This window comes from Neovison vison, chromosome 6 (genome assembly GCF_020171115.1).
Source record: "Neovison vison isolate M4711 chromosome 6, ASM_NN_V1, whole genome shotgun sequence".
Lineage (NCBI taxonomy): Eukaryota > Metazoa > Chordata > Mammalia > Carnivora > Mustelidae > Neogale > Neogale vison.
The window spans coordinates 169,801,688-169,829,109 of NC_058096.1; the positions used below are offsets into that span (position 1 = coordinate 169,801,688).

At 37.1% G+C, this 27,422-nt stretch overlaps 1 protein-coding gene across 5 annotated transcripts in view; it reads left to right on the forward strand.

Moving 5' to 3' along the window:
- TMCC1 (transmembrane and coiled-coil domain family 1) overlaps window positions 1–27,422 on the forward strand; it is a 255,429-nt gene that overhangs the window by 186,207 nt on the left and 41,800 nt on the right. The window contains exon 1 of one of the 5 annotated variants that reach the window (XM_044252936.1): window positions 5,909–5,984. The exons of the other annotated variants lie outside the window; for them this stretch is intronic. Within the exon in view, the coding sequence (XP_044108871.1) occupies window positions 5,958–5,984 (27 nt within the window). The 5' untranslated portion in view covers window positions 5,909–5,957. Of the gene's footprint in view, window positions 1–5,908; window positions 5,985–27,422 lie in introns of those variants that run through there. 5 annotated transcript variants of the gene reach the window in all.

Sequence of the window (27,422 nt, forward strand, 5' to 3'; positions counted from 1 at the left end):
ATATTTAGGTACCATATCTTCTTTATCTATTTGTTGATCATTTAACGCTTGGATGGCTTCCCTATGTTGGCTATTGTTAATAATGCTGCAGTGAACATAGGAGTACATATATCTGTTTGAATTAGTGTTTTTGTTTTCTTTAGGTAAATATCCATTAGTGGAATTACTAGATCATATGGTGATTCTGTTTTTGTTTTTGTTTTTTTAGGATTTTTATTTATTTATTTGAGGGGGTGGAGGAGCAGAGGGAGAGGAACAAGCAGACTCTTGCACTGAGTGCAGAGCCTTACACAGAGCTTGACCCCATAGCCCTGAGCCAAAATCAAGAGTCAGAGGCTCAAACAGCTGAGCCACCCAGGAACCTTGTTAGTTCTATTTATAATACTGTTTTCCACAGTGGTAATACCAGTTTACACACTGCCAGCCTCCTCCCCCCCGCCCCGCCCCACTACAGTAAATAAGGGTTTCCTTTTCTCCACATCCTCACCAGCGTTTACTCCTTTTTCATCACTAGCCATTCTGATTGTTTTAAGGTGGTATTTCGTTGTGGTTTTGATTTACTTTCCCCAGTGATTAGTAATGCTGAACATTTTTCACAAGGGAGTCTTTTAGAGCAGTGGAATTGCTCTTTATTCTGATTATGCTGATCGTTACGTGAATCTATGCCTGTTTTAATATTCATAGAACTGTACATATGTCTGAAAAGTTAATTTTATAGTGCTAATTTAAAACATTTTTAAAAAGCTTAATGGCATAAAGTGACAACTTATTTATATGTATTGATTCTGTGGACTGACCACGTGGTTCTTCTGCTTTCCTTTGTGTTGACTGGGATATTGAGATGCCCAGAAGGTCCAAATGGCCTCACTCACATGACTAGCAATATGTATTAGCCATTGGCTTAGAATTTAGCTGTGGCATTTGGCCAGCGACCTTGATTCTTCCATTCTTAGTATTCTATATGTCTGGTTGGGCTTTTTTGCAGCATGGCCAGTGGGTTCCATGGAGTGTTCAAAAGAACGGTCTCCAGTTTCCAAGCACTTAACAGGTCTCTGCATCGTGCTTACTAAAGCTCATTTGCTGTACTAGTCCTGTGACCAAACCCAGACTCGGCATAGGAAGGTACAGGGCATTAATACGAGGAGTGCTGGCTCATTAGGGGCCTCCAAATTAATGTCTTTCACACATGGTGAGTGCTTTTTGTTTTATTTAAAAAACAAAAAACCTTTCCTTCCAGATTATCCATACTCCTTCAACAAAAACATTGAGACTCCAGTATCTAAGAGGGAGAAATTAAAGATGGTCTGTTACTTAAAAAAATGTAAACTGTGATTGAAGTATGTTCAAAGTGTGCTGTTTTCCTCTAAGTGTCAACGATTATAGACCCACATCTTTTTAGAAGAGATTTTATTTATTTACTTACTTACTTACTTACTTATTTACTTATTTACTTACTTATATGAAAGCACACGCATGCACGAGTGGGGGGTGGGGCAGAGGGAGAAGAAGACTCCTTGCTGAGCAGGGAGCCTGATGGGGGCTTGATCCCAGGACCCTGAGATCATGACCTGAGCTGAAGGCAGCTGTTGAACTGACTGAGCCACCCAGGTACCCTCTAGACCCACATCTTGAGAGAGATTTGAATTTATTCTTTGTGTACCCAATTACTTTCCCCCATAACTCTATCATTAATTGACTCTCCATATAGGGAATGGGGCTCCAAAAGCACTCACAAGAAGGATGCTGGGAGTGGATCTTAAAAGTTCTCATCAGAAGGAAAATTTTTTTGTAACCATACATGGTTATGGATGTTAATTAACTTACTGTGATAATCATTTTGCAACATACCCATATATCAGATTATTGTGTTATACACCTAGAACTAATACAATGTTATATGTATTGATTATATCAATTTTTAAAAAACACAAAAGAGCTCACATAGCACTGCAGACAACCTTGGGATTAATTTTGGGGATAGAAAGGAACCTTTTTGAACACATAGTCAGATAGCATCCGAAGAAGTAATTTGTCCAAAACAAAAAGCTTCCATGGAGGTTTTTATGTAGTGAAGATATAAGGCACAAATACTAAGCCGGAAACAGCCTACAACATGAGTATTGCAGAAATTGAGGGTGTTTTTGTTTTTTGCTCATTTCTTTATTCCTTTGTTTTTAAGCAGTGGTAAACACAAGAAACCAGATTACTATGGAGTGAATGCATGAAGTAGGAAAAAGATGGTAAGAGGACAACAGCATGGTGTAGTAGAAAGAACATAAACAGAGAAGTAGAAGAGATGGATTCTAGATCTGATCTGGCCACTACCGCACCCTTCACTTCTTTCAGTATCTTGGCTTTCATACCACAAATGAGGTGTTTGATCCTAATAGTGCTTCATAACATCCCTAGAGGCTTTAGAGACCAGGCTCTCTGATGGAGATGTATGATTTGCAAGGGAGGGGAGAAGTCAGTACAATTCTTGTTTCCACAATATAAATTACAGAAATCAAAACGAAGATTCTAGGCTGGGGAGAGTACAGAGTGTATAGAATGAGAAGGTACTGAAGAGGGGTGTGAGTTTTTACAAAATGTTGAGAAATATTGTAGTCTAGAAAATGCAAGTGATCTCTAATGTCAGTAGCAAGCAAGACTTGTTCATATTATTCACTGTTTCCTCCCTAAATGCCAGACACAGGGCCTGATACATGGTAATACTTATTTAATAAATTAATACAGGATCTGTCTCTCCTCTCAAAAAATTTTGTTTTAGACTTTGGAGAGTAATTTAGGGGTGTAACAGTTTCATCCCTTTTTTAGTCACATATTTCCTCTGTAGATGAGGTATGAATGCTGAACTTCTTTTGTCCCCCTACTAATGGGCTATTCATTTTTGGCCTAAAGACTGAAGCTATATAGTGCTGTATCTATACAGGTTTATATAACTTATCAGATGCTTCCTTCTGTCCCTGTTCTGGTTCATAGAAGGAAATAAAAAACATTAGTTCATGTCTCCTAGCTTCACGGTGGAATAAACCCCATACACCAAAGAAATGTTTTATTGCCCTCTCAAATATATTTTCTGTTGACCTTCTGTTTAGATCATGAGAAAAAAGCTCAGAACTCAAAAACAATACAATTATTCCTTTTCAATTGATAATGACCTCCCTGGGCACTTCCCTGTATATCCTATAACAGGAATCAAAATTTCCTTCGACAGTCTAGATACCAACACAAAACCTCATGTTCAAAGTAAATTGTTCTTTCGGAAGTCCCTGTAAAATTATCTAAAGCAAAATTTATAAATATGGAAAGCTGAATATCCAGTATTTTAAAACTACCTCTTCTGAAACTACCCAGTAATAGTTTCTCCTGTTTGGTGATTATTTTTAATCAACTTATTTTTTAAGTTTCCTAAACTTAGTAAGATGTTGAATTACATCTTAAGTACAATTCTTAATGAATGGAAAAATTGTATTAGAAATTGTAAGATCACCTATTAGGTGTTCAGGTACAAATATACATCCAAAAAAACCTTGATTGGAAACTAGAAACCTATAAATAATCAAATTTGGTATATCTCCTTTTTAAATCCAATATTGGTGACCTAATATTTACAAAATTAAAACTAGTGTATCTTGTAAGTGAAAAGCCTTTATATCTTTCTTCCTTACCTTCCCACCCTACTCGCATTATGTATTTGTTAATACCCGTTTTTTGCTCCCTCAGTGGATGTCAGATAACATGCCATAGGTACTTGACTTAAGTCGTTTTGTGTGGACTATTTTAATAGTCTCCTAAGCACTCTCCCATGCCCAGCCCTCATTTAACTCCAGCGTTGTCTGTTCTTTACTCTGAGTGATCCTGTTAAAACCTAAAACCTTTCCTAACTCTGCTCAAGACTCCCATTGACTTCCTTACAGTAGCCTACAGTGTCATACACAGTCCGCTTTCATCCACCAACCCTTTCTGTCCTTACTTTCTATTTTACCTCCCTTAGTTTCAGCCTTCCTTAGTCTCATCCTCCTTGGCAATCTTTGTGCACACCAAATCCATTCCTGCCTCAAGGCCTTTGAACTTGGTGTCTCTCCCTGGACTACCTTTCCCCAGATACCTGCATTCTTGCATTCAGATCTCTGGTCAGATGTTATTTTATCAGAGAGGCCCGTCATCCTCTGTCCTGTTTATACTGCTCTATTTTTCTTCATACCACTCATCACCAATGGATATATATTTATTATATTTGTTTATTGGCTGTCTTCCCCAGCTAGCATGTAGGCATATGTTTGTTCTTTGATGCTTTTCCAGCACAGTGCCTCAAGTATTTGAATGACAGCTCAGTTTAAGTTCTACCTCTTTCTTTGAAACTTTTCTCCAACCTACAGTGATTCACTTTTCTATTGTGGGTGCTCATATTCTGTCTCTACTGATTCCTTAAATATAGAATTCTTATTGTAAACATAATTTACGTAATAGGTAAGAGTGTGGAGTGAGAATTGTACATGTAGTGCTCGCTTCGGCAGCACATATACTAAAATTGGAGAATTGTACATGTAGTTTAAATCCTAGCCTTAGCCATTTAAGTCTGAGCAAGTTATTAACCTTCGCACTTTTCCATTTCTATTCCTGTAAAATGGCAGTAATGGGTAGTTCAAATGAATGGAACACAGAGGAGATCAAATGGGAAAAGCAGGAAGAGACCTAATCATCAGGATCATTATGTGGCATACCTGGCTGTTTGTTTGTTTTTTATGTAAGTAACAGAGAGTTTTGAAAGACTTTTTTTTTTTTTTAAGTAGTAGTATGCCATAAGGTAAATTTTCAACTTACTTAAAATTTTAGTTTAATGGGGCACCTGGCTAGGTCAGTCCATAGAGCATGTGACTCTTGATCTCGGGATTGTGAGTTCAAGCCCCACGTTGGGCATGCAGCCCGCTTTAAAAAAAATTAAATTCTAACTTCCTTTAATCTATGCTAATACCGAACTGTTGAAGAACTTAATTTACCTTGCGGTAGTACTTTAATACAGTTTTGTTTTATCTCTGTATCCTGTGTTTACTGCTATTCCCTGGCTAAATTTTATTTATTAAACAATTGGATCTCTTTGGTCTGGAGTAGAACTTTTATAATGTAAGGGAGACCACAAAATTTAAAGGATTATATGTGCATTGTCTCATATTTTCTCTTAGCAGAAATACCATGTTCTGGCTCCTTTTCCTGCATAAGACTTTTTTAGTATTCCCCTTATTTCAGGGTAGAATTTCTAACAGTACACTTACATAGATTCTTGGTGACCTAAAGAGAAACAATAATGTTCATTAGGTTTGTGCAACCTTTGCCTTCTGGATATGTGTGAGAAATGAGATTATTTACCTTATCTTCAATTTTGGTGTATATGCATTACCAAAAATATATTTTCAAAATATTTTCCCTGCTCTATTGTAAAATCACAGAGAAGGTTTGGGACTTCTCACCTAGGTCACAGTGTCCAGAAGACTGTGCCTCAACCCAGACCAAGATCAATATAATATTAGTGATACAAATCAAATCAACCAATAGCTCTTCAAGTTTCCCACTTCCTGTTCGTCTCCTCCAGATACAAAATAGGTTTAAGGAGCAAAGTTCTTTCCTACCTTTTAATATTTTGAGCTGCCTGTATTTAGGATTCAAGTATTTTTGGTGCTTATTGCTTAACTGGGCTGAAGATTATCTCATGTGACAGCATAGATCTCTTGTTTTGGAATTGCCATTACTTTCTAGAACAGCCACTCTGTACAGCTGCCAACATGCCCTGGATCCTTTTGCTTCATATTACAGTGATACTGCTTTGTCAGGGTAGAATTCAGCCTCACAGGGCTGGAGTCAGTCTCTGCTGACCTCATGCCACAGTACAGCATGTTCAAATCTAGGAGAAACCCGAGGGTTATTCGGCATATTCCTCCTCTTTCTCCCTTACAAGCATGGAACCCTCACTCTCCTCGGAAACCGTATGTTGTATATGTGTGTGTATCTGTCTTTTTTTTAAAAAAACTCTTCCTTAATCCTGTAATTCTACAGCTTTAAGTGGGGGCTGGTTGAATAGATAGACACAGGAAATGCTTTGAGCTGCTGAAACTCAGCATTTTTCAGTAGTAGATCTCGGCCATGGGCATTTGCTATTTTTGGACTGATTTGTTTGAGGTTGCAATAATCAAGAAGCATGTTATGTGTTTCCCAGTTGTTCATTTTGCCCATAGCTATTTGGGCGGAATGTACAGAGCACTCTTTTGACGGTGTGGGCATGCTCAGATCATACTGGAGTGTTCCGACTCCCGTGTGATGGGCTGCTTCAGTGCAGAGTAAATGTCAGCCTCACTCTCTCAGGCAGAAAAGTTATCAGAAAATAAGTGTTTCCTTCAGTGAACAAGAGAGTTCATTTGCCTTTGGCAGCTTAGGAAAAGCTTGGGTTAAATTTGAAGATGCTAGGCATGCATAACAAATAAGAACTTGGATTAGAGCCATTTGAAATATTTCTCACATTAAAAACAAAGGTTCTTATCATTCAGCTACTTGTTTTCACTGTATTTTTCCCAAAGACTTGGCAATTTTCCTAATTGTAAAGCAGTGTGCACGTATCTCAGTGCTAAAGTTTATGTCTTCAGATCAGAAGAACAAATTTCTGAGATACAACTGGAATAGGAAGATGATCCAGCTTTATGCAACACAACCACCATTTTCACATTTGTTCTGTAATCTTCAGTAGAAAACTTGGTCATATCTTGATTTTACCGTGATTTTTTGAATTGGTTCTATAAATGAGCCAATAAATGGTTATATCTATTTCCTAAGAGGTAATACTAAAGCAAAACAGATTTTTTTATAGTTTTACCTGATTTTAAAATGGATATACATTAATACTATTTGCCCTTGAGCCATTGGATTTAAGGTCCAGATTTTTTACTCTGAAATTTGATATTAAATTACTCTCTTATGATTTATGGTTAATAATTTAAATACTGCCTTCATTAAGAGATTTGTGGCTCTGCTTTGTACTCTTTTTTTTCTGTTTGTTCTGTATCTTGGATTTTAAAACCTTGGCACATCTCTGTTTGTTCTGGGGTTATAAAAGGTCAGTTTACTTATCTGTGTTTTATTAAGAATGCTAGCTCAGGTTGAATGGGTTGGTCAAAAAGAAAGAATTCGTGGGAGAGCCCTCAAAGGATAGGAGGTGGAGACTGGTAGTAAAACAGAAATTAACTCTTTTCCCCCCTACTGACAGTCGACAGGGAGGTGGGGAACATGAAATGTAATTTAAACATTCTTAATTGATTTTCTCCTTGGTTGTATTAATTCATAAGTGAAGAAAATTTGCTTAAAAGATTATAGATGAAACTGTTTTCTTGCTTCCCTCCCCATGTCTCCCTCTCACTTAACAAACTATTCATTGACTCTGGTGAACTAAAATGCTGTCATTGAAACAATGATTTAAAATATTCAAAAATGAGGTACTTGCTCTGCATCTCTAATTCTTAATATGACTATCTGGGTACATCAGACTGCTATAGATTGGGGTTCATATATGTCCTCCTTACATGAGATTGTAACATGCTTTGTTAAGAGTTCATTCTAAACTACAGAATGAATATTTTCAAGGGAAATTTGAGGGAGAAATGCTTCTGACTTTAGGTAATAAATGGAGAATTTTAGAAAGCGGGACAATGTTGAACTTTAACATCTGTTTTTTAAATGAGATTACAGTATCTCCAGATTTGATGAGTTCTAAAGACGAATAATTCCATTTTTCCTTTCTTAATAACCCTGCATCACCACACATCTGTATGTTTAACTCATATATGTAATGGAGAAAGTCCAGACGATCCCTTACCAGTGTTGATGTTGCTTAAGTTTTCTATACAAATGCCCAGAATTTACAATGGCAATTCAGAACATACATGTGTAATCACCTGGTCATATATAGATGCTTTACCTTGTAAACAAGTGTTATTTACATTGAGCTGTCACTATATCAAACTGAGCTTTTAATTTTCTTTTTTCCTTAAAGAGTTTATTTATTTATTTGACACAGAGAGAGACAGCGAGAACAAAGACAAAAGCAGGAGGAGTGGGAGAGAGAGAAGCAGGCTTCCGGCCCAGCAGGGAGCCCGAGGTGGGGCTCAATCCTAGGACCCTGGGATCAGAACCTGAGCCAAAGACAGACAGTTAATGACTGAGCCACCCAGGGCCTCCAAACAGTGAACTTTTAAAGGATAAAATAAAACTCCTCTCACATTTGAACCTTACATTCTAGTTGGGGAAGATGACAACACATAGTAAACATAATAAGTAAACTGTGGTGTATGTTAGAGAAGGATGGGCTATAAAAACAATAAAGGTGGGTAAGTGAGATTAGAAGGGCTGGGGGTAGACTGCTATTTTTCAAAAGATAGTAAGTGTAAGCCTCATTAAAAAAGAGACACTGAGGAAGGGCTTAAAAGGAATAAGCAGGTTAGCCATACAACTGTCTGAGAAGTGAGCATTCCCAGTAGAGGGTACAGCCAGAACAAAAGCAGGAGTGTTCCTGATTATATACAAAGAATTGAAGGGAAGTTGGTATAACTAGAACAAGAGGGAAGAAAGAATGGTAGGATTTGGGGTGTCAAAGATGTATTAAGAGTTTCTCAGTTGTCTATTACTGTAAAACCACTCCAAAACTGAGTGACTTAAAACAACTATTTTATTTGCTCACAGTTCTGTGAGTCAGCTATTTGGGCTGGGATTAGTTGGATGGTTTTTGTGCTGGTCTTCCGTGGAAGCCAGTATCATTGCTGGGTGGCTTAGATGGAGCTGGTGGTCTAAGATGGTCCCCCTTACGTGCCTTATAATTGGTTCTGGCTGTTAGTGGAGACGGTCTCCTTGTGGTACAAGGATTTTAGCCTGCACGGTTGTAAGGATGGACTTTTCATTAACTGAAATGTAAAGCCTACTGGGGATCCCAGTGCAGCAAGAGCAAGCCTCGATATACAAACACATTTCAAGTCTCTGTTGTGCCACATTTGATGTTTCATTTGGCTGAAGCCAAGTCCATGACCAAACCCAGTGTCACAGGATGGAGAAATTGATTCCGCTTTTTGATGGAAGGCATGAGAAAGTCAAATTGTAAAGAGAAAGGCATACTTGATTGGATGTATTTGTGGCTTTTAATCTCCAACACAGAGGGCCAGATCAGAAATCCCCTTGAAGCCATTTTTTTTTCCCTTGAAGCCATTTTTAAGGACTAGCTTTCTCTTTGAATGTAAAAGCAATACAATGAAGAATTTTAAGCAGAGAAGTGACATGATTTGACTTTTTTTTTCCAATTTATTTATTTTCAGAAAAACAGTATTCATTATTTTTTCACCACACCCAGTGCTCCATGCAAGCTGTGCCCTCTATAATACCCACCACCTTGTACCCCAACCTCCCACCCCCCCCCGCCACTTCAAACCCCTCAGATTGGTTTTCAGAGTCCATAGTCTCTCATGGTTCATCTCCCCTTCCAATTTACCCAAAAGCACATACCCTCCCCAATGTCCATAACCCTAACCCCTTCTCCCAACCCCCCTCCCCCCAGCAACCCACAGTTTGTTTCGTGAGATTCAGAGTCACTTATGGTTTGTCTCCCTCCCTATCCCATCTTGTTTCATGGATTCTTCTCCTACCCACTTAAGCCCCCATGTTGCATCACCACTTCCTCATATCAGGGAGATCATATGATAGTTGTCTTTCTCCGCTTGACTTATGACTTTTATTTTTAAAGGGTCGTTCTGGCTTAGTACTGAGAATAGATTATACGGTGGCCAGGGAGACCAGTAAGGAGGCCATTCTAGTAACCCAGACAAGATAATGATCATGGCTCAGACTAAAATAGCAGAAGTGAAGATAATAAGAAGTGGTTGGATTTGGGATGTATTTTGAATGTACAGCCAACTGAATTTTCTGGTGGTTTGGATGTAAGTTATGAAAGAGAAATTGATGCCTACAAGGATTTTAGCCTCAATGGCTGGAAGAATGGATTTGTCATAACGAGATATAAAATCTGCTGGTGGGGCAGGTTTTGTGGGAAAGAGCAAGAGTTCAGTCTGAGATGTCGGTTTGATGTCTGAGAGTGACTATATGAGTCTGGAATTTAGGAGGTCTGGGCTGAAAATATAATTGAAGGAGGTATATCAAATTTAGATGGTATTTTAAAGTTAAGAGACTAGATGAAGTTAACAAGAGAGGAAATGAATGTAAATACAGGAGCATAGAGGAACAAGAACTAAGTCCTGAATAATCCTGTTTGAGAAGAGCAAGAGGAGGAATAGTGGCCCATGATGAATAAGAAAAATCGAGGATTCTTCATAGGGGGAGAGAAACAGCAGCTCTGTCAAATGATGCTGATAGGTCAAGTAAGGTAAGGACTAAGAGCTCATCTTTGGATATAGTAATGTAGGGATGATTGGTCATCTTCCCAAACATTTTTTTGTAGAATGATGAGGTTGAAACAAGTTGAGTAAGTTTGAGAATGGGAAGAGAGGAATTTGGAGACAAAATTTTAGACCATTTTAATGTGTTTTACTTCAATAGGGAGCAGATAACTGGTAGAGGAAATGAGATCAAAAAGAAGGTTATGGTGGGAGATGAGAAAAATCATGGTGATGGGAAAAACTCAGTAGAAAGGGAAAATTGGTCCATTTTTAAATTTTATTTAATAAACTTACATGAGCAGGCACTATTCAAACCACTTTACAAATATTAACTCACCTGCTATAAGAATGAAACAGTGATTGGCCATTCAGTAAAAAGTATTGTGCTTGGTGCTCTCAGGAGTTCAGTAATGCATAAGACACATCTTTGACTTAAGGACTTAATGGTCTGTATTAGAAAATATGAAAACCTGCAAAAATAACTAAATATAGGAAGATGATACAAAATAGAAAAGCTGTTATCGTTTACAAGTTTAGAAAAGGGAGAGTATTTTCAGCTGGGGAATAAGGAGTGTCCATAATTTGATTCCAGTTAAATAACAGTGGGCCTTTAAACTAAAGGTAGAGTTCATTTGGACTTCCGTTTATATATTGTTACCTTGAGCATGGACAGGAATGTGTGTGTTGTAAGGTAGACTGGGGACAGGGTTTGAGGTAGGAGGGAAAAAATTTTCTCTTCAATATATATTTTCAAGAGGGCAGAAAATACAACCATAGAGATACTCCCTTCTCTGTTGCCATAATTGTCATCTTCGTGTTTATATTTCTAATCTCCATATGTAGGGGGGAAGGCGGTAGGAGAGGGATACGTGTGTGAGTGTACCTATGCAAACTGCCTTTGCATCTACCTAAAATACAAGAAGTCTTCTATTAGTCCTCTATTTGACTCTATTAGATATATTTAGGAGCTTATCTTGGATTTTAATATAGTTTGGGGAACAATCCAGATTACTGTTTTCAGATAAGTAAAATAGGAAAATTTGAGATGTGTAAGCCCAGGAAATATGGTTAGAATATGTCCTTTAATTCTCATTTGCTCTTCATGAAAAGTGTAGTGGTTGTTGGAAGTCTGAGGAAGTCTGAGTGTACGTAGAGAATACAGACTGTTCAGATTGATACCTGGGTGGAAGAAAGTATTTTATATTTGGTGGAAACCTGTGAGGAAAAGTTTTATAGAGAATCATTTCTGGAAAGTGTAGAAGCTTAATTCAGGTTGGCTTTTTATTTCTGGTGGTTCCTCTGTTGTCTATTTTTTTAAAATCTAGGCACATTCTGGGGCACCTATGTGGGGCAGTTGGTTAAAGCACCTGACTCTTGGTTTCAGCTCAGCTCATGATCTCAGGGGTCTTGAGATCAAGCCCTGCATCAGGCTCAGCACTCAGCTCAGAGACTGCTTGAGATTCTTTCTTCTCCCCCCACTTGCTTTTGCACACACACACTCTTTCTCTCCCTCCTCACCCCCTCATAAATAAATATATTTTTTTTAATGTAGGCATGTTTTAATTATGTCCTGATTGCAAGAAGATTCTTATGGGGATCTAGAAGAGCTCACAAAAAAAAATACATGTGGTCAAATTACGAATCAAACAGAGTTCAAGTTTATCCTTAAAGGAATGCAATTGGTAATTAAAATGAAATTTTATTTTCACTTAGAGTAATCAGATGCAAAAGTTCGATACCTAGAGCTGGCACAGTCATTCACCCACGCTGTTGATGTAGTGCAAATGCTGTAATCTTTCTGAAGGGTAATTTGGTAATCTCTACCAAAGTGTAAAACATCACATTCTCTGATAACGCTGATGGAATTTACATTATTAGTATACCCACAGAAGTTTACCAAGATATACAGAAATATGTTACAGTGTTTAAAAATGGGAAGAAATTACTTTGATGCCCACTTGAAGTGCCACAACATTAAATATCTTTGATATCCCCCTCCAGCCCAAGATGGTGCAGCCTTCTTCCTTACCAAGGAACTAGATCCCATATTATCCTATTTAACAGTTATCAAGAAAATTTTAAGTTTCCTGGAAATTAAGGATTTTCATTTATTCTGTTAATGGTGGTCACTAGAGATGAGGTGTGTTCAGAATGAGAGATCAAATACTCCAAGATGGAGGGCGCTGGGTGGCTCAGGGTTGAAGGCCAGGGTGCTGGGATCAAGCCCCACATCTGGCTCTCTGCTCCACGGAGGGCCTGCTTCCTCCTCTCTCTCTGTCTGCCTCTCTGCCTACTACTTGTGATCTCTGTCTGTCAAATAAATAGATAAAATCTTTAAAAAAAAAAAAATACTCCAAGATGAGTCACACCAAAGAGCTATTAAGATCAAAATTGGCAACAGTAGGAAGATACTAATTAGAACACAAATCTTTAAGAAGTAAAGACTACATGGATTAGTATGTAAGATTGAAATGGGGGAGTGGGTAGTCTGGAGAAAGTTTACCAGAACTCTTGTCTTCAGATAATTCTTTTAATTTCTAAGAGGTCCATTTTCATTTTGGAGAACCAAACTGCCAGTGAGTTCACACAATTTGAGAGAGGAAAGGAAGAGAGAATTTTTATTACATACTTCTTCCTAAACTGAAGCTGCCTTTATATTTTATATCATTGTGTTTACATTTACCATGCATACATTTTATCATGCATATTTTATCAAATACAGTTCATTTTATGATTTTTTTTATGAAAAAAAATCAATTTTTGCCTGTTTATCTAATGTTTTCACTTTTGTGGGCCATGGTAAATTGCTTACATCATTTGACTGTTATTCTCCACTGAATTAATTATAATTCAGATTACCTCTGAGTTTTGGAGCTGGATAAAGAGAAGTGGTAATGTCAAGTGCAGGACCTCTAGGCAGCAGCTGTTCATACCTCAAACAATAAGCAAGATCTAAAGAACTATACTCAATATTTTCTTCTGGAGCATAAAAGCAGGATTAGAGTAAGGTAGAAATTATATTGGTTCTTACTGACCAGGTGGTTGTGGTTTTGACTGATCAGCATGAATGTTTTCACCTTGGAGGCAAGGGCTCTAGATTGCATTGTTATTTCTAAAAAGAAGAATGATACTAACAAGAGACTGAGACTCAAGAGACCTGGTTTATAATACCAGCCCTACCTGACTAGGTAGGAACTTGGGGAATTCAGTTAACATGCCAGACCTTTTATTTCTCATCTGTAACATAAGCCTGTTTCACAAGATAACCTCTCAAGATCTTCACATTTTAGGAGGCTCAGATGAATATCATGTACATGAATACACATGCACAGACATGTATAGACTGGTTTTAAAAGTAAAATAATACATTTTCCTATGGCCCTTAGAAAGATAGACTCAGGTCTCAAACTTTGCATATATTCTGTTTCTAGACAGTTAATAGATTTTAAAAGTTCATTTTTTTTTTTTTTAAGTAATTTCTATGCCCAATATGGGTTCAAACTCCTAACCCTGAGATCAGGAGTCACATGCCCTACTGACCAAGCCAGCCAGGCTCCGCTAAAAAGTGATTTCTTAACTGATTATCCATCTTCATCCCTCCCTTCCTTCATTCCAACCTCCCTCCTGTCCTCCTTCCTGAGGGTGAAGGGAGGAGCAGAGGGAAACAGCGAGAGAATCTTAAGCAGACTCAACACACAGTGTGGAGCCCTATGCAGGGCTCAGTCTCACAGCCCTGAGATCATGACCTGAAGTGAAATCAAGAGTCCGACTTAACTGACTGAGCCACTCGGGCATCCCATGATCATTAGTGTTTAATTACATACTATTTATAGACAGTAAATGAGGGATTTTGCCTTACTTGAACTGGAATAGTGTATAGGGAAATCTGGATTTAGACAAAGTCTTATTACTTGGTATAGGGCGATTATCTGCTTTGGAAAGCATTCATTGGGGCACCTGGGTGGCTCAGTTATTGGGTGTCTGCCTGTGGCTCAAGTCATGATTCCAGGGTCCTGGGATTAAGCCCCACATCGGCTCCTTGCCCGGCAGGAAGCCTGTTTCTCCCTCTCCCACTCCCCCTGCTTATGTTCCCTCTATCGCTGTGTCTCTCTCTGTCAAAGAAATAAAATCTTTGAAAAAAAAAAAAACACGCATTTTATAATTTTTTTAACTTGGGTATTGTTTCAGAGAAATAAAATCCACCTTAAGGAAGAGCAGCATATCTTTTTTTTTTTTAAAGATTTTATTTATTTATTTGACAGAGAGAAACCACAAGTAGATGGAGAGGCAGGCAGAGAGGGAGAGGGAAGCAGGCTCCCCGCTGAGCAGAGAGCCCAATGCGGGACTCGATCCCAGGACCCCGAGATCACAACCCGAGCCGAAGGCAGCGGCCCAACCCACTGAGCCACCCAGGCGCCCCGAGCAGCATATCTTTATTTGAGATTAATCTCTGTGATCTACCAATTAATAAATTGGAATTTGAAATTAGTAAAAAATGTATAGTGAAATGAGTATATATGCGCACTTTTAACATTTACTTGGGGATCTAAAATTTCTAAATCATTAAGAGTCTTAAGGTAGGGCATCTCGTGGTTCAGTCGTTGGGAGTCTGCCTTCAGCTCAGGTCATGATCCCGGGATCTTGGGATCAAGCCCTATGTCCGTCTCCCTGCTCAGCCAAAAACCTGCTTCTCCCTCTAACTCCCCCTGCTGTGTTCCCTCTCTCTCACTATGTCTCTCTGTCAAATAAATAAAATCTTTTAAAAAAAAAAAAAAAGTCTTAAGGTAAACTATAATGGTTAAGTTCACTTTTTTATTAATGTTAAAACTGGGTTTAGAAACATGTTTTCTAGGTGCTGCTAACTATTTGAAAAACAGATTTTCAGTCTGCTTAGCTCGAAATTGTTACCATTAAAGGCTAGTGGTTAGCAGCACATAAATAAGTACTTTACAGAGGAAGCCCTAATTACTAGGGTACTAAACAGATTTTCTAAATTTAAGTTACCCCCAAGTAAATTCATTTCCTTATTTAATAGGATTACTATATTAGTAGATGAGAGGTACTCTGAACACAGCGTATCTAGATTTTAGGAGTGCCTTTAACAGCGTTTTTCGTGATATCTTTAGGGGGAAATTATAAGTAATTATTCATAACTGAGTAAGTGAATGAAGGTATGAAAATTGTACTAACTCAGAATAAATATCACCCTGGAACAAGGTCTCTGATGGCTTGCTGCAGGATGCTTCCTGTCCTGTTTAACCTCTTCATTTAAATCCTTGACAAAAGAGAAAGAGATTGCTGTGATTAATCAGAGTTGAAGATATCAAGCAGCTGAAAAGAATAATTAAAAATTTGAGCCATTGCAATGAATTGGAATCCATTGGTATTCTCAAATGAAGAGCAGAAGTCATCACATTATGTGATTCAGCTGTACCACATTTATATAATTTATGGAAAGGGCAACTGTTCTTAACACCATTTTCAGTTGAAGAGAAAGCAAACAGGAACTAAATTAAATGCTATGACTAGGTACTCTAGCAAATCTCTTAACACTTAACAAAGTGATTTAGGTACTGCACCAAAAAGAGGCTGCATAGTGGGATCTTAACCTAAATCAGACACAGCCCCTGTTACATTGTAATATGTTTAGAATTAGGAGGTCTTAGTCATTCTTGGAAATTAAAGTTCTAGAAAGGAAGTATTATTAATATTACCTTAGTACCTTACCTTAGAGTATTGTATCAGAAACATTGTTGTTAATATGATTAAAACAGAAACAGTCTGAGAGCAGAGTTCCTAGTAGTTGAGAAGAATAAATGAAATGTCTAACAATATCCCCATCTCAATTTTGTTTACAAAGAGACACTAAAAGAACATTGTTATCAATCGATCATGGACGAATTTGTCTGACTAAAGTTTTCCACTTAAGGTTAAGACAAGCACTGGGCTATTAGGAATTGTAATTAGGACTTTTCCTTTCTAACTCCCTAGATTACAGTCTGCAAATTCTGTAATACCTTATAAAAGCCTTAGCAGTTTCCTCAATGTTAACTTCAGGTGTTTTACAAACTTATTTTTATCAAATCATAAGGAAATAAAAGTTATTTTTTCAAAAAACGTCATGTAAAGTTAGAAGATGTTTATTTCCTGAGTGACTGCTCTAGTCAGGAACAAACTAGAAACAATTCCATACTGATTTTCTAAATAATGGCTTAAAAACAGAGGTCTTCCATATTTATTGCTTCTTAGCCTTATATGAGAAATTTGTCCCTCAGACATTGCTAATAAATTCATTCAGTCATGGGGTAGACTGTTTTAAGGTTTCCTACAACTCTAATTTAGAATTCTGTGAATTTTTTTTTCTTTTTGATAATTATCTTTACATGATTATAGAGGCTCAGAAATTAACTCAATCTTTAGAGAATTAAAATTAATTTGTAAACAAATATTGCCTAGTAATCAAAAGTGGTTCTGTAAAACATTGAATACAAAAAATGGAAGATTCCAATTCAGGAATCAGCCACAACCAGCTATGCTTAAACCAGCTATGCTTAAATAATATAAGCATGTATTTGAGGGGATAAAATACATGGTTTTATTTTTTACTGATACAGCTACACTGTCTGCCTTGCTCTGGAAAACCAGAAGTAAATGCTCAGCCTTCCATATGCAGTCACCCCTTATTTTCATAAAATAATCATAAATGAATTATGTATTATATAATTTTTAATTAGCCTTATTTTATCAGTAGCTTGACTAGGACCACAGATTGTTGACCTGTGTCCATAGGTCCTTATTTTACTGTTGAGAGTTTAGTGGTCTGCTGTGTTAATTTACCCATTCGAACACTTTACAAGTTGTGTTCTGCAATGGAATACAAAAACCTCAGAACAGGGTCTCCTCTCTCTTCTTTGGAACAAGTAATTTTATTGTTATATTAGTGCTTTGGTGTTTTTTGTTGTTTATTATTGTTGTTGTTTTGAGAGAGAGAGAACAAGAGTGAGAGGGTACACAGAGGGAGAGGAGGAGAGAGAATTTTCAGCAGGCTCCGTGCGTAGCATGGAGCCTGATGCAGGTCTTGATCTCACAACCCTGAGACCATGACTTGAGCTGAAATCAAGAGTTGGACCCTTAACTAAGCCATCCAGACACCCTTATATTAGTTTTTTGTTTTGTTTTGTTTTTAAGTATTTCAAATAGGTTGAGTCTAAGGAAATCAGGCTGGTGAACATGATGGCATCTTTGTTGGATTCAGACAAGTAAAATCAAGATTGAAGTCTTGCAGATATTTAAAGAATGAATTATCTTTTGTGAAAATTCTTGAATTGTAAAATTCTGTCAGATCTAGGATGTCCAGGAACCTATCCCCTCTCCTCCCAACCATCCTTCCCAGCTTTTGGAAATGTGAGAGAGTATTTTGCTTGTCACAAAGACTTGGGGAGGGGAGTGATGCTGGCATTTAGTTCATAGAGCCCATGAAGGCCTTAATGGCCAAAATGTCTAGAGTAACCTTGGCTGGGAGCACAGTCTGCAGGCATATTTTCTTCTATTCTTCCTTCTTCTCCTTTTCCTTCCTCATTAGAAAGTGAGAACCCCAAAATTTACAGACATCTGGGGTGTAATGTGCCTTTAGTACACTTAGGCCCTTCAGCACAGCACTCATTTGGTGCCATTCCCTCTTATAGCTAGGAATTTCCTTTGAAGAAACATTGGTATGTAAATTAGAATCCAAAGGGACATTAATTCTTTATACTTTCTATATTAGAACATATTTATTGACCCCAGAAGAAGGTATCATGTTATCTTCCTTATCTTCTTTTCTCTTTTATGGCTAGAATCACTACTACTATATATCTATTGTGTATGCACTGATCCAGTTTAGGGGTGAGTTGTTTCCTAACTTCAGCTTTGACAGTGAACCTGTGCTTGTGCTGTTTTTCAGGAACTGTGCAGATTCTCATTCAGCCATTTTGATTACTCTAAGCCTGATAGGAATTTGGAATTCAGAAAATTTAGTTGCTTTGACTTGTTCACTTATATGCACTATTTACATTTAGTGTAAATACATTTGAACTGAAGAGCATATGAATATTTGGTTTCATGTTTGGTATCTATTAAATATTGACACTAGTTACAGAAATGTATCTTGGAGATACAATTTTTTTGGATCAGAATTTCAGCTCTACTTTCCTTCCAACTATTTCTGACTTCTTTTCCTTATTATGATTCATAATATCTGAATTTGATTCATAATTTTCTTTCCCCAGAACTGTTCTTTTAATCTTCCCTGTTGGAAGTGCATCATCATTCTCTTAGGCTAGAAACTTGGGCCTCATCTTTGATTCTTTCTTCTCTTTAATCTCCAGTGTATAGTCACAGATCCTATTGGTTCCTTCTTCAGAAGAATCACTAGGCCTTTTCTTTTGCATTTCCTCTGCCACCACTTTACTCCAGTCTTTACCATGCTTCAGTGTCTTACCTCTGGCCTCTCATCTTTTTCAAGCTTGTGACTACTCAGCTTAAAACTACTGAAACAGAAAACAATCCTTTAAAACATAATATCTCAGGAAGAAATGGAAGGCAAATGGACATTAACCCTGAGATCATCTAATCTACAACAGAGAGAAATTTTTCTCTCTTTTGTCCTAAATTTCAATGTTTATCAAGTATATGCTCTGTTCTGGTGTTAATAGCTAAATATTATACTTACTGTCTTTTCATTCCTCTTTGACAGTTCATCTCTTTTCTTCAACTATCCTATTTATGCTTTCTCTGGTTTTTCATCTCCAACCCTTAACCCTGCAAGTGCCAGTCCTGTTTCATAGGTACTAAGCCTTGATTTGTTTTAAGCTCCATAAATCACACAAGTCCACAACCGATGGATGCCAATGCAAAGATTTAGTTCCAACTCCTCTGCAGACCAGCAACCTTCCAACCTCATCTTAGGGATATAATAAGGTCTGTTGTCTAAGCTTAATGGTGTTAATGATAGCATACTATAATGGTTTCTATAATGTAGAAATATAACATAATGGTTTCTTAAGAGAAAGGGTAAAGGAACGAGAAATTGACCATTTGTCTGGTTTTTAATAATAAACTTTAAGAAGTTTAGGAAGAAAAAAAAAAAGAAGTTTGGGAAGAGTTATGTTTTCATAAGTAGTCAATACCTGTAGTATCACGTCTTCATCTTGCTTCTTGCTCTTTCTTGGTTATATCTCTTTTTTAGAGTCATTTGGCTATTCTTAAAAAGTATTTGGAACCACTAGGACTCTGTGCAGTTTAGTGGAAAATTAAATAGCAAAGAATAATGAACAGGTTACTTTAAAAAGTAATAGCTTCATATGTACCTCCCACCTACTCCTGCAGCCCATCCCCTCTACCCCACCATCTGTGGCTAGTAATATTTTGCAAAAAATAAATTGAGATAAACTGCTGTTTTCCTTACATGGACCAGTGGCCCACTGAGCGCCATTTTTCTTCATTTTTAGCAGTTTTCATATTTTCTGAGAATGTGAACAGTATGCTTATATTTCATTCCTTAAAACTTCAGTATGGTCTGTTGTTCACCTGGGATTTGGAAAGTATAAAATAGATCAAGTAAGGATTTTCAAGAGATGGCTTATGTAACTCTGACATTCATGAAGTATAGCAAGAGAACTCTTCACTGTGGTGAAAAGCATTTTCTAAAACAATACAACATTATCTATATATTGCCTCCAGGTGGTAGTTTTCCAGACAAAGAATATGCTTAGCAAATTCTAATGATTTACTTTATATTTTCTAATTTCTGAGTTTTTTGTTTTGTTTCTTTGTTTTGGTTTGGTTTTGAGGTTTTTTTTTAACATTGAAGGAACTAAAATCAACTTGGTCCCACCGAAGACTATATATTTTTTCCTCATGAGTCTGCTATTTTGGAAATATTTGTTTACAAACACCATATATTATTTTCCTTTCAAAAAAAGAAAAGTAATCAAGGGCTAAGAGCCAGTCAGTCAGTCAGTCATTTATTTATTTATTTATTTCTCTCTCTCTTTTTTCCAGTCATCATTTCTGAATGATACAAGTATAGGCATTACCTGGAGTAGTCATAATCCCAGACAAAATTAAATATTTCTCATTTTAATCTGCCTATACAACTTTATTATGGGTGACTGTACACTTTCCATTGGGCCTTTAGAAGTCCTAAAAACAACTTGACCCTTTTGTGGACTTCAGGTTGGAGACCACTATTCTATACTATGTCTCATGACATAAAAAATATTATTTTATTATACCATTTTATTTTATGAAATAAATTTTTGTATGATTTGCAGTTGGTTGCTTTACAGGCAATACTTATGGGTTACATGGCTCTTCCTTGAGTAAGGGGATTATCTTCCTATTAGGGGTTTATGATGCTTTGCAATTATGAAACAACTCCCCACAGCTTCTTTGAGCCCCTCAGCTGGTAGATGACATGGTAGTACATGATTCCTTTGAGATAGGCAGAGCCTACATGAGCAACCTTCTCTGCTTATTGTACTTTTTAAGTTAAGTGTCTCAGGTAACTAGACAGGTAATTTAGTTAGTTTCTAAAGAAGGTCAATGCTTAAATTCTTCCTTCCTGAAACCTCATGATTCTGATAATTGGCTTTGACATTAAACAAAAGCCTCTCTTGCTTTCCTTTCTGAACTAATTCATTCTAAGCAGTAAAAGAAAGTACTTTAAAGTTCATATGACCATACTAATCTCAAGAGATTTTAAACTCCTTACCAGTTCCTTGCTTTGTCATTTGTTGCTCCTCCAGCCACTGGCTGGATATGGGGGTTTGCTTTTATACAAGGAGAGCCACTGGAGTTAAAGAAAACCTACCTCTTACTGAATCCCACTGGGAGGTTAATGCTAGCCAAACTAGTGGTCTGGTGGAAGGCAGAAGAGACATTAAGAAATGCACAGCCAGCTGATGTGACACATTTTAACTTCACAGTCTTTTTTTTTTAAGATTTTATTGATTTGACAGAGAGCACAAACGGGGAGTGGGAGAAGGAGAAGCAGTCTTCCTACTCAACAGCAGGGAGCTGAACACAGGGCTGGATCCCAGGGTCCTGGGATCACTACCTGAGCCGAAGGCAGATGTCCAACTAACTGAGCCACCCAGGTGCCCCTTAACTTCACAGTCTTGCTTGCAAATCTTTTCTTTGCCATCTGTGACGAGAGATAATTGATTTATTAGATTTATCTTTCTTCTTCTTTGACTCAACTTTTTCCATCTCTTGCCGCTTTGGGAAAAACTTAACCAGTCATTAGGCATCCACATCAAGGTCAGTCTAGGAACAGAACAAAGTTCGTGGTCTTTGGACATTATACCCCAGTAGATCCTTCAAGAATAAAATATAGTGAAGTGTAAAAGCGAAGGAGAACATTAAGCATTTTATCCAAAAAATAAAGTAGTGTATTCATAAGTTCTGACAGCTAAAATAGGCTTTAATAATATAGGAAAGCCTCTGGAATTAGCCTTTGGGGGGGTTTTGGTGGATTTTTTTGTTTGTTTTTGTTTTTGTTTTTAAGATTTTATTTATTTATTTGACAGACAGAGATTACAGGTAGGCAGAGAGGCAGGCAGAGAGAGAGGAGGAAGCAGGCCCCCTGCCGAGCAGAGAGCCCAATGGGGCTCGATCCCAGGATCCTGGGATCATGACTTGAGCCAAAGGCAGAGGCTTAACCCACTGAGCCACCCAGGCGCCCCTAGCCTTTGTTTTTATAAAGAACATTTTTTGTCTGGGATTTGCTTATAAATAATTGCAGGGGAAGGAGAAGTACAGGCCATGAGTTAATAATTGAAGTTGGGTGAAGAGTATACAAGATTCATTTTCCTCACTTTTATATATGTTTATGTTGCACATTAAAGAGGTTTGAAATTTTCAGCACCCCCCCCCCAGTACTCAGCAGTGTTGAACACAATAAAAATTCTTAGATTTGTATTATTGGGGGAAAAATATTTTCTTGTCTATAAATTCTGAATTTAGCATTATTTTTTTAATCTGTTAATGTCCAAATTATATTGTATTTATTCAACAGTATGAAAATTTATTGCATTAATTGCATTCTAATGAAACATATTTGATTTTATTTCTGTTCAAGGACATATTCAAGCAAACTTTAATTAGTATTGAGAAGTCTGAAAAATAATGAAAAATAGTATTAAACAGTTTCTCCATATACAGTATGCCTGATACATCTCTGAATAGTATTTTAGTTAAGGAGCCTATTTTCTTAATCTGGGTCCTAACGTAACTTTGCTGCTGCTACAATGCTGACTTAATCCTCAGTCTCTTCTATATTATCTAGTTGGTCACTTATATTAAAATGTCTATGTCAGTTGACATGCTGTGATTTTGATCTAAAGCAAAGATGGGCAAATTTTTATTTTAAAGGGCTGTATAATAAATATTTCAGGATTTGAGGGCCACATTTGCTCTGTTACATGTTTTTTATTCTTTACAGCTCTTTAAAAATGTAAAAATAGTTCTTAGCTCTTTTGTAAGAGCTTTATAAAAATAGGCAGAAGGCTGTAACTTGCTAATTCCAGCTGTACAATTGCTTTTTAATTAGATGCTTTGAGAAATAAAAGGTAAGGATCCAAATGTTAAAGGTTGTTTTAAAGGTAAAATTATGACTCTCATACCAAATGAACACATGCACAAAGATTTTTTTTAACTCACTAATTAACCAATTATTAGGAACTGGTAGGGTGTTAAAATTGGTCCAAATGAGAACTGGACTTAAGGAAATCAGGAAATTTATATTCCCTACAAGACAGAATTCATTTGCATTGCATCACCAACACCATCCATAGATAATTTCCATTTCTACAGAGTTGCAGAGTAACCTAGCCAAAGTCAAAGTTGAACACTTTTTTGCAGTCCCATAATCCCAAAGGATCCAATAGATAACAGTGGACATTCCCTTGAAAGGACACTTGAAATCTTTATCATTTTAGTCTTTCACAGCTTTTGCTGACAGTTTCTCATCCCTCTTGTGATTGATCATAAATAATTTTCAAAGACTATTTTTGACCACAAAATGGTCTCATTACTTTTGACCTATTTACGTAGGTACAATAAGAATGCTAAAATCATACAGACATCATTGAGTTTTCTTTGCAAATCCAGAGCTATTAATTTTGAGCTATAAAATTGTATATAGAAGTTCTCAAAAAGATCTTAGCTTGGACTTTTGAACACCTTTTTCATTTACTATCCCAAGCTTAGGCAACCATGCCCAAGAAACTCTCTCACTAAATTTCACCTGCTTTACTGATAAATTGAGGTTAGTTAATACCAAATATCCCAGCATTTGCTCTAAGGCTTGCAGTGTGGAAGTAAGTGACCTTGCTCAGCATCTGTAAGTCAGGGGACCCTGTAACCAAGTATCAGGTCAGTTTTCCTAGGGGGGATTTTTTGGAAGCATTGTGCCATATATGAAGTTGACTATTGTTCCTTAATGTGGTTTTTCATGTCTGACTAAATGAAAATCATTCTCAGATATAACATTACAGGTACATATGGTTATAAAACCCAATTATAGCCTGATAAAAAGGAGATAGGAGTGTTATCAAGCCTATGCAAAATAACTGTATTGCCATAAAAATTTAAGGAAAACTCAGTACGTTCCTGAATGCTGAGGATCAATGAAAATCGGATACCACTTAATATTTTATTTCAAATCATAAAAACAGAATCTACTAAAATGTGTCTTGGAAATAGTTTAAGGAAAAAGGGAAAGGACTTCCTCATATAGCCACAAAAAATAGAACATAAAGGTAACATCAACTATATTCTGCACAAATTAACTACAATAAAAAATTTCCCTTTTTCATTTCATTCAGATGGAACTTGGGTCAGCAATCTGTTTTCATGCAGCATCTGCTTCTGGACTAAAAAGCATCCTAAATATCCTGACAGAGTGTAGGGGTATAGTCTTAAAGTCATCTTAAGTGATAACAAGCTTAGAAGCATGTTCCTAAGAGTCTTGTTCTTTGTTGTTTGTTTGTTTTTAAGATACTACCTTTTTTTTTTCCAATTTATTTATTTTCAGAAAAACAGTATTCATTATTTTTTCACCACACCCAGTGCTCCATGCAAGCTGTGCCCTCTATAATACCCACCACCTTGTACCCCAACCTCCCACCCCCCCCCCGCCACTTCAAACCCCTCAGATTGGTTTTCAGAGTCCATAGTCTCTCATGGTTCATCTCCCCTTCCAATTTACCCAAAAGCACATACCCTCCCCAATGTCCATAACCGTACCCCCCTTCTCCCAACCCCCCTCCCCCCAGCAACCCACAGTTTGTTTCGTGAGATTCAGAGTCACTTATGGTTTGTCTCCCTCCCTATCCCATCTTGTTTCATGGATTCTTCTCCTACCCACTTAAGCCCCCATGTTGCATCACCACTACCTTTTTTTTTTTTTTTAAAGATTTTATTTATTTATTTGACAGAGACACAGTGAGAGAGGGAGCACAAGCAGGGCGGAGAAGCAAAGGGAGAAGCACATTTCTTGCTGAGCAGGGAGTCTGATGCAGAACTCAATCCCAGAACCTGGGGCCGAAGGCAGGTGCTTAAGGACTGAGCCACCCAGGCGCCTAGTATAAAAGTTATTCTAAAAGTTTTTTTTTTTTGGATTTTGGATCCACTTTTGGGAAAGAGAAATCAAAAGAGTCAGCAAAGGAGATTTGAATCCTTGATTAAGACAGGATCATGGTGAGAAATGATACTTGGTTATTTGGCCAAAATTGCAATAAAACATTATAATAAACGTTAAAGGGATACAATTGTAAAGAATATTAGCTCTTTCATCAATAAAGAACTTTTTTTTCTTTTCGGGTTGGTTTGTTTTGTTTTTTATTCATTAAGGATATAATAAATCAAACATAAAGCCAGAAAGTTACTCTGCTATGAAGTAAAATTACACAGAAGATAAAAAATAATCTTCATGTTGTAAGTTGAAGGCACTAATCTGTAAGTCAAGGAAGCAAGCTCATCAAAACTGATCACATTTGCCAAAATCTGAACATATTCATGGCTTCTTTTCAGATCCCAGTAATATAAACCGAGGCAAATCAAATTCACTTTCTAAGATTTGTCCTTTTTTGAAATTCTGGAACAGACTGCCACTTCAGTTTGGGACAAAAATGTTCTTTTTCTTTGAAAACAAAAGGACTAGTATTTCTCTATCACTATCGCTCCTACTATAGTTCCAGCCACCTATATCAATTATAACTTGCATTTCAGGAAGAAAACTGGATGGAGGGAATGAATAATAACTATCTGGCAAACATAAGCATGTGAGGGAGCACCTCAGTGGCTTAGTTGGTTGAACACCCGACTCTTATTTTCAGCCCAGGTCATGATCTGAGTGTTGTGGGATTGAGCCCTGCATTGAGCTCCATGGTAATGACCGTTGTAACTCTTGATTTCGGCTCAGGTCATGTCAGGGTCATGGGATTGAGCCCAGTGTTGAGCTCTGTCCTCAGTGTGGAGTCTGCTTATCCCTCTCCCTCTGCCTCTTACCTCACAACCCCGCACATGCACGTGCACTCTTTCTCACTCACTCAAATAAATATAAAATCTTTAAAAAAGAAAAATCCCAGTGGTAGGAAATGAGAATAGAAGAGCATTACGTCGGGTCACCTGGGTGGCTCAGTCATTAGGCATCTGCCTTCGGCTTAGGTCATGATTCCAAGGTCCTGGGATCGAGCCCCACATTGGGCTCCCTGCTTAGTGGAGAGCCTGCTTCTTCCTCTTCCTCTGCTGCTCCCCCTGCATATGGTCAGTCTCTCTGTGTCAAATAAATAAATAAAATCTTAAAAAAAAAAAAAGAACCTATGTTAGTGTTTGGTTTGGTTCGGTTTTCTCTAAGTGGTGAGATTACAAATAATTTTTGCTTTCTTTTATGCCCACTGGTGTTTTCAAAGTTTTCTAAAATAACCATGATTGTCATGAAAGGAGATGTATTAAAAATGGTAATAAACAGAGTTAAGCAAACATTCAGTGGTGTTGACGCTAGCTGTGTAGGTTTGTTTTTTCTGTTGTTTTTGTAGAAACAAATACTCTGTTGAAACCTTTCAACTTAATTTTTAAGCAAAGACAAAATTTGTGTTAGTCATTAAATTCTTTATTAATTTGTTCTGGAGAGTCAAGGTCAGAATTCTGTGTCTCTAGAGATAGAAGAGGAATTTCTGGAGCTATGGTTTCAACTGAGAATTTTCTTCAAATTCATTTAAGGTGGTTCAGATTTCATTCAGAGGGCTTCATCTGATTTAAATGAAAGAAGTTACGTGAAGCTGGTGAATGCTGATGGAAAGACCTTCTTTGACCTCTTAGTACTGTGCTGGGCTGAGCTTTCAACTCCATTCTTAAGTAGAAGTACAGAATTATCACAGCTTTAGGCACGGACCTCTATCAAATTGTCTTCTTATCCGATTCCTTTCTGGGTATTAACCTCCGAGAAATGTTTCTACATATTATACATTGCACGTGCTACACTATATTTTATATCCCTGAAGTTCTTCCTGTGCACATTCCACAGAACTGCTTTTAAAAATGAAATAATAAAACTCAGATTTGATAGTTTGTCTAAATCCCAAAGTGACTTTTTTAGTACAGCAACAGTCTCTTTAAGATGTTCAGTTCTTTCATACAGTATCATGGGTATTCAGTAAATAGTATATGATGCGGGAGCCGAGCCTGGGCTTAACATTGTGGTGTTTCAGTCTATTGTGTAGACTTCAAACAATTCCAGTACTTTTCCTTCAGAAGTGTTTTTCCCCTTCATCCATAGTGAATAAGACTTTAGCATCTCATGCTCAGTTTTTTCTTGCTCAGTTTTCATTTAAATTATTTTGTGAATCTAAAATAAAAAATAAGAGAAGATATATTAGGAAAGCATAGAAATTGTTTCAGCAGTCTTTTAGTCCTTTATCCAAACATGGGTGGATTGTTTTTTCTTTGTATTTATTG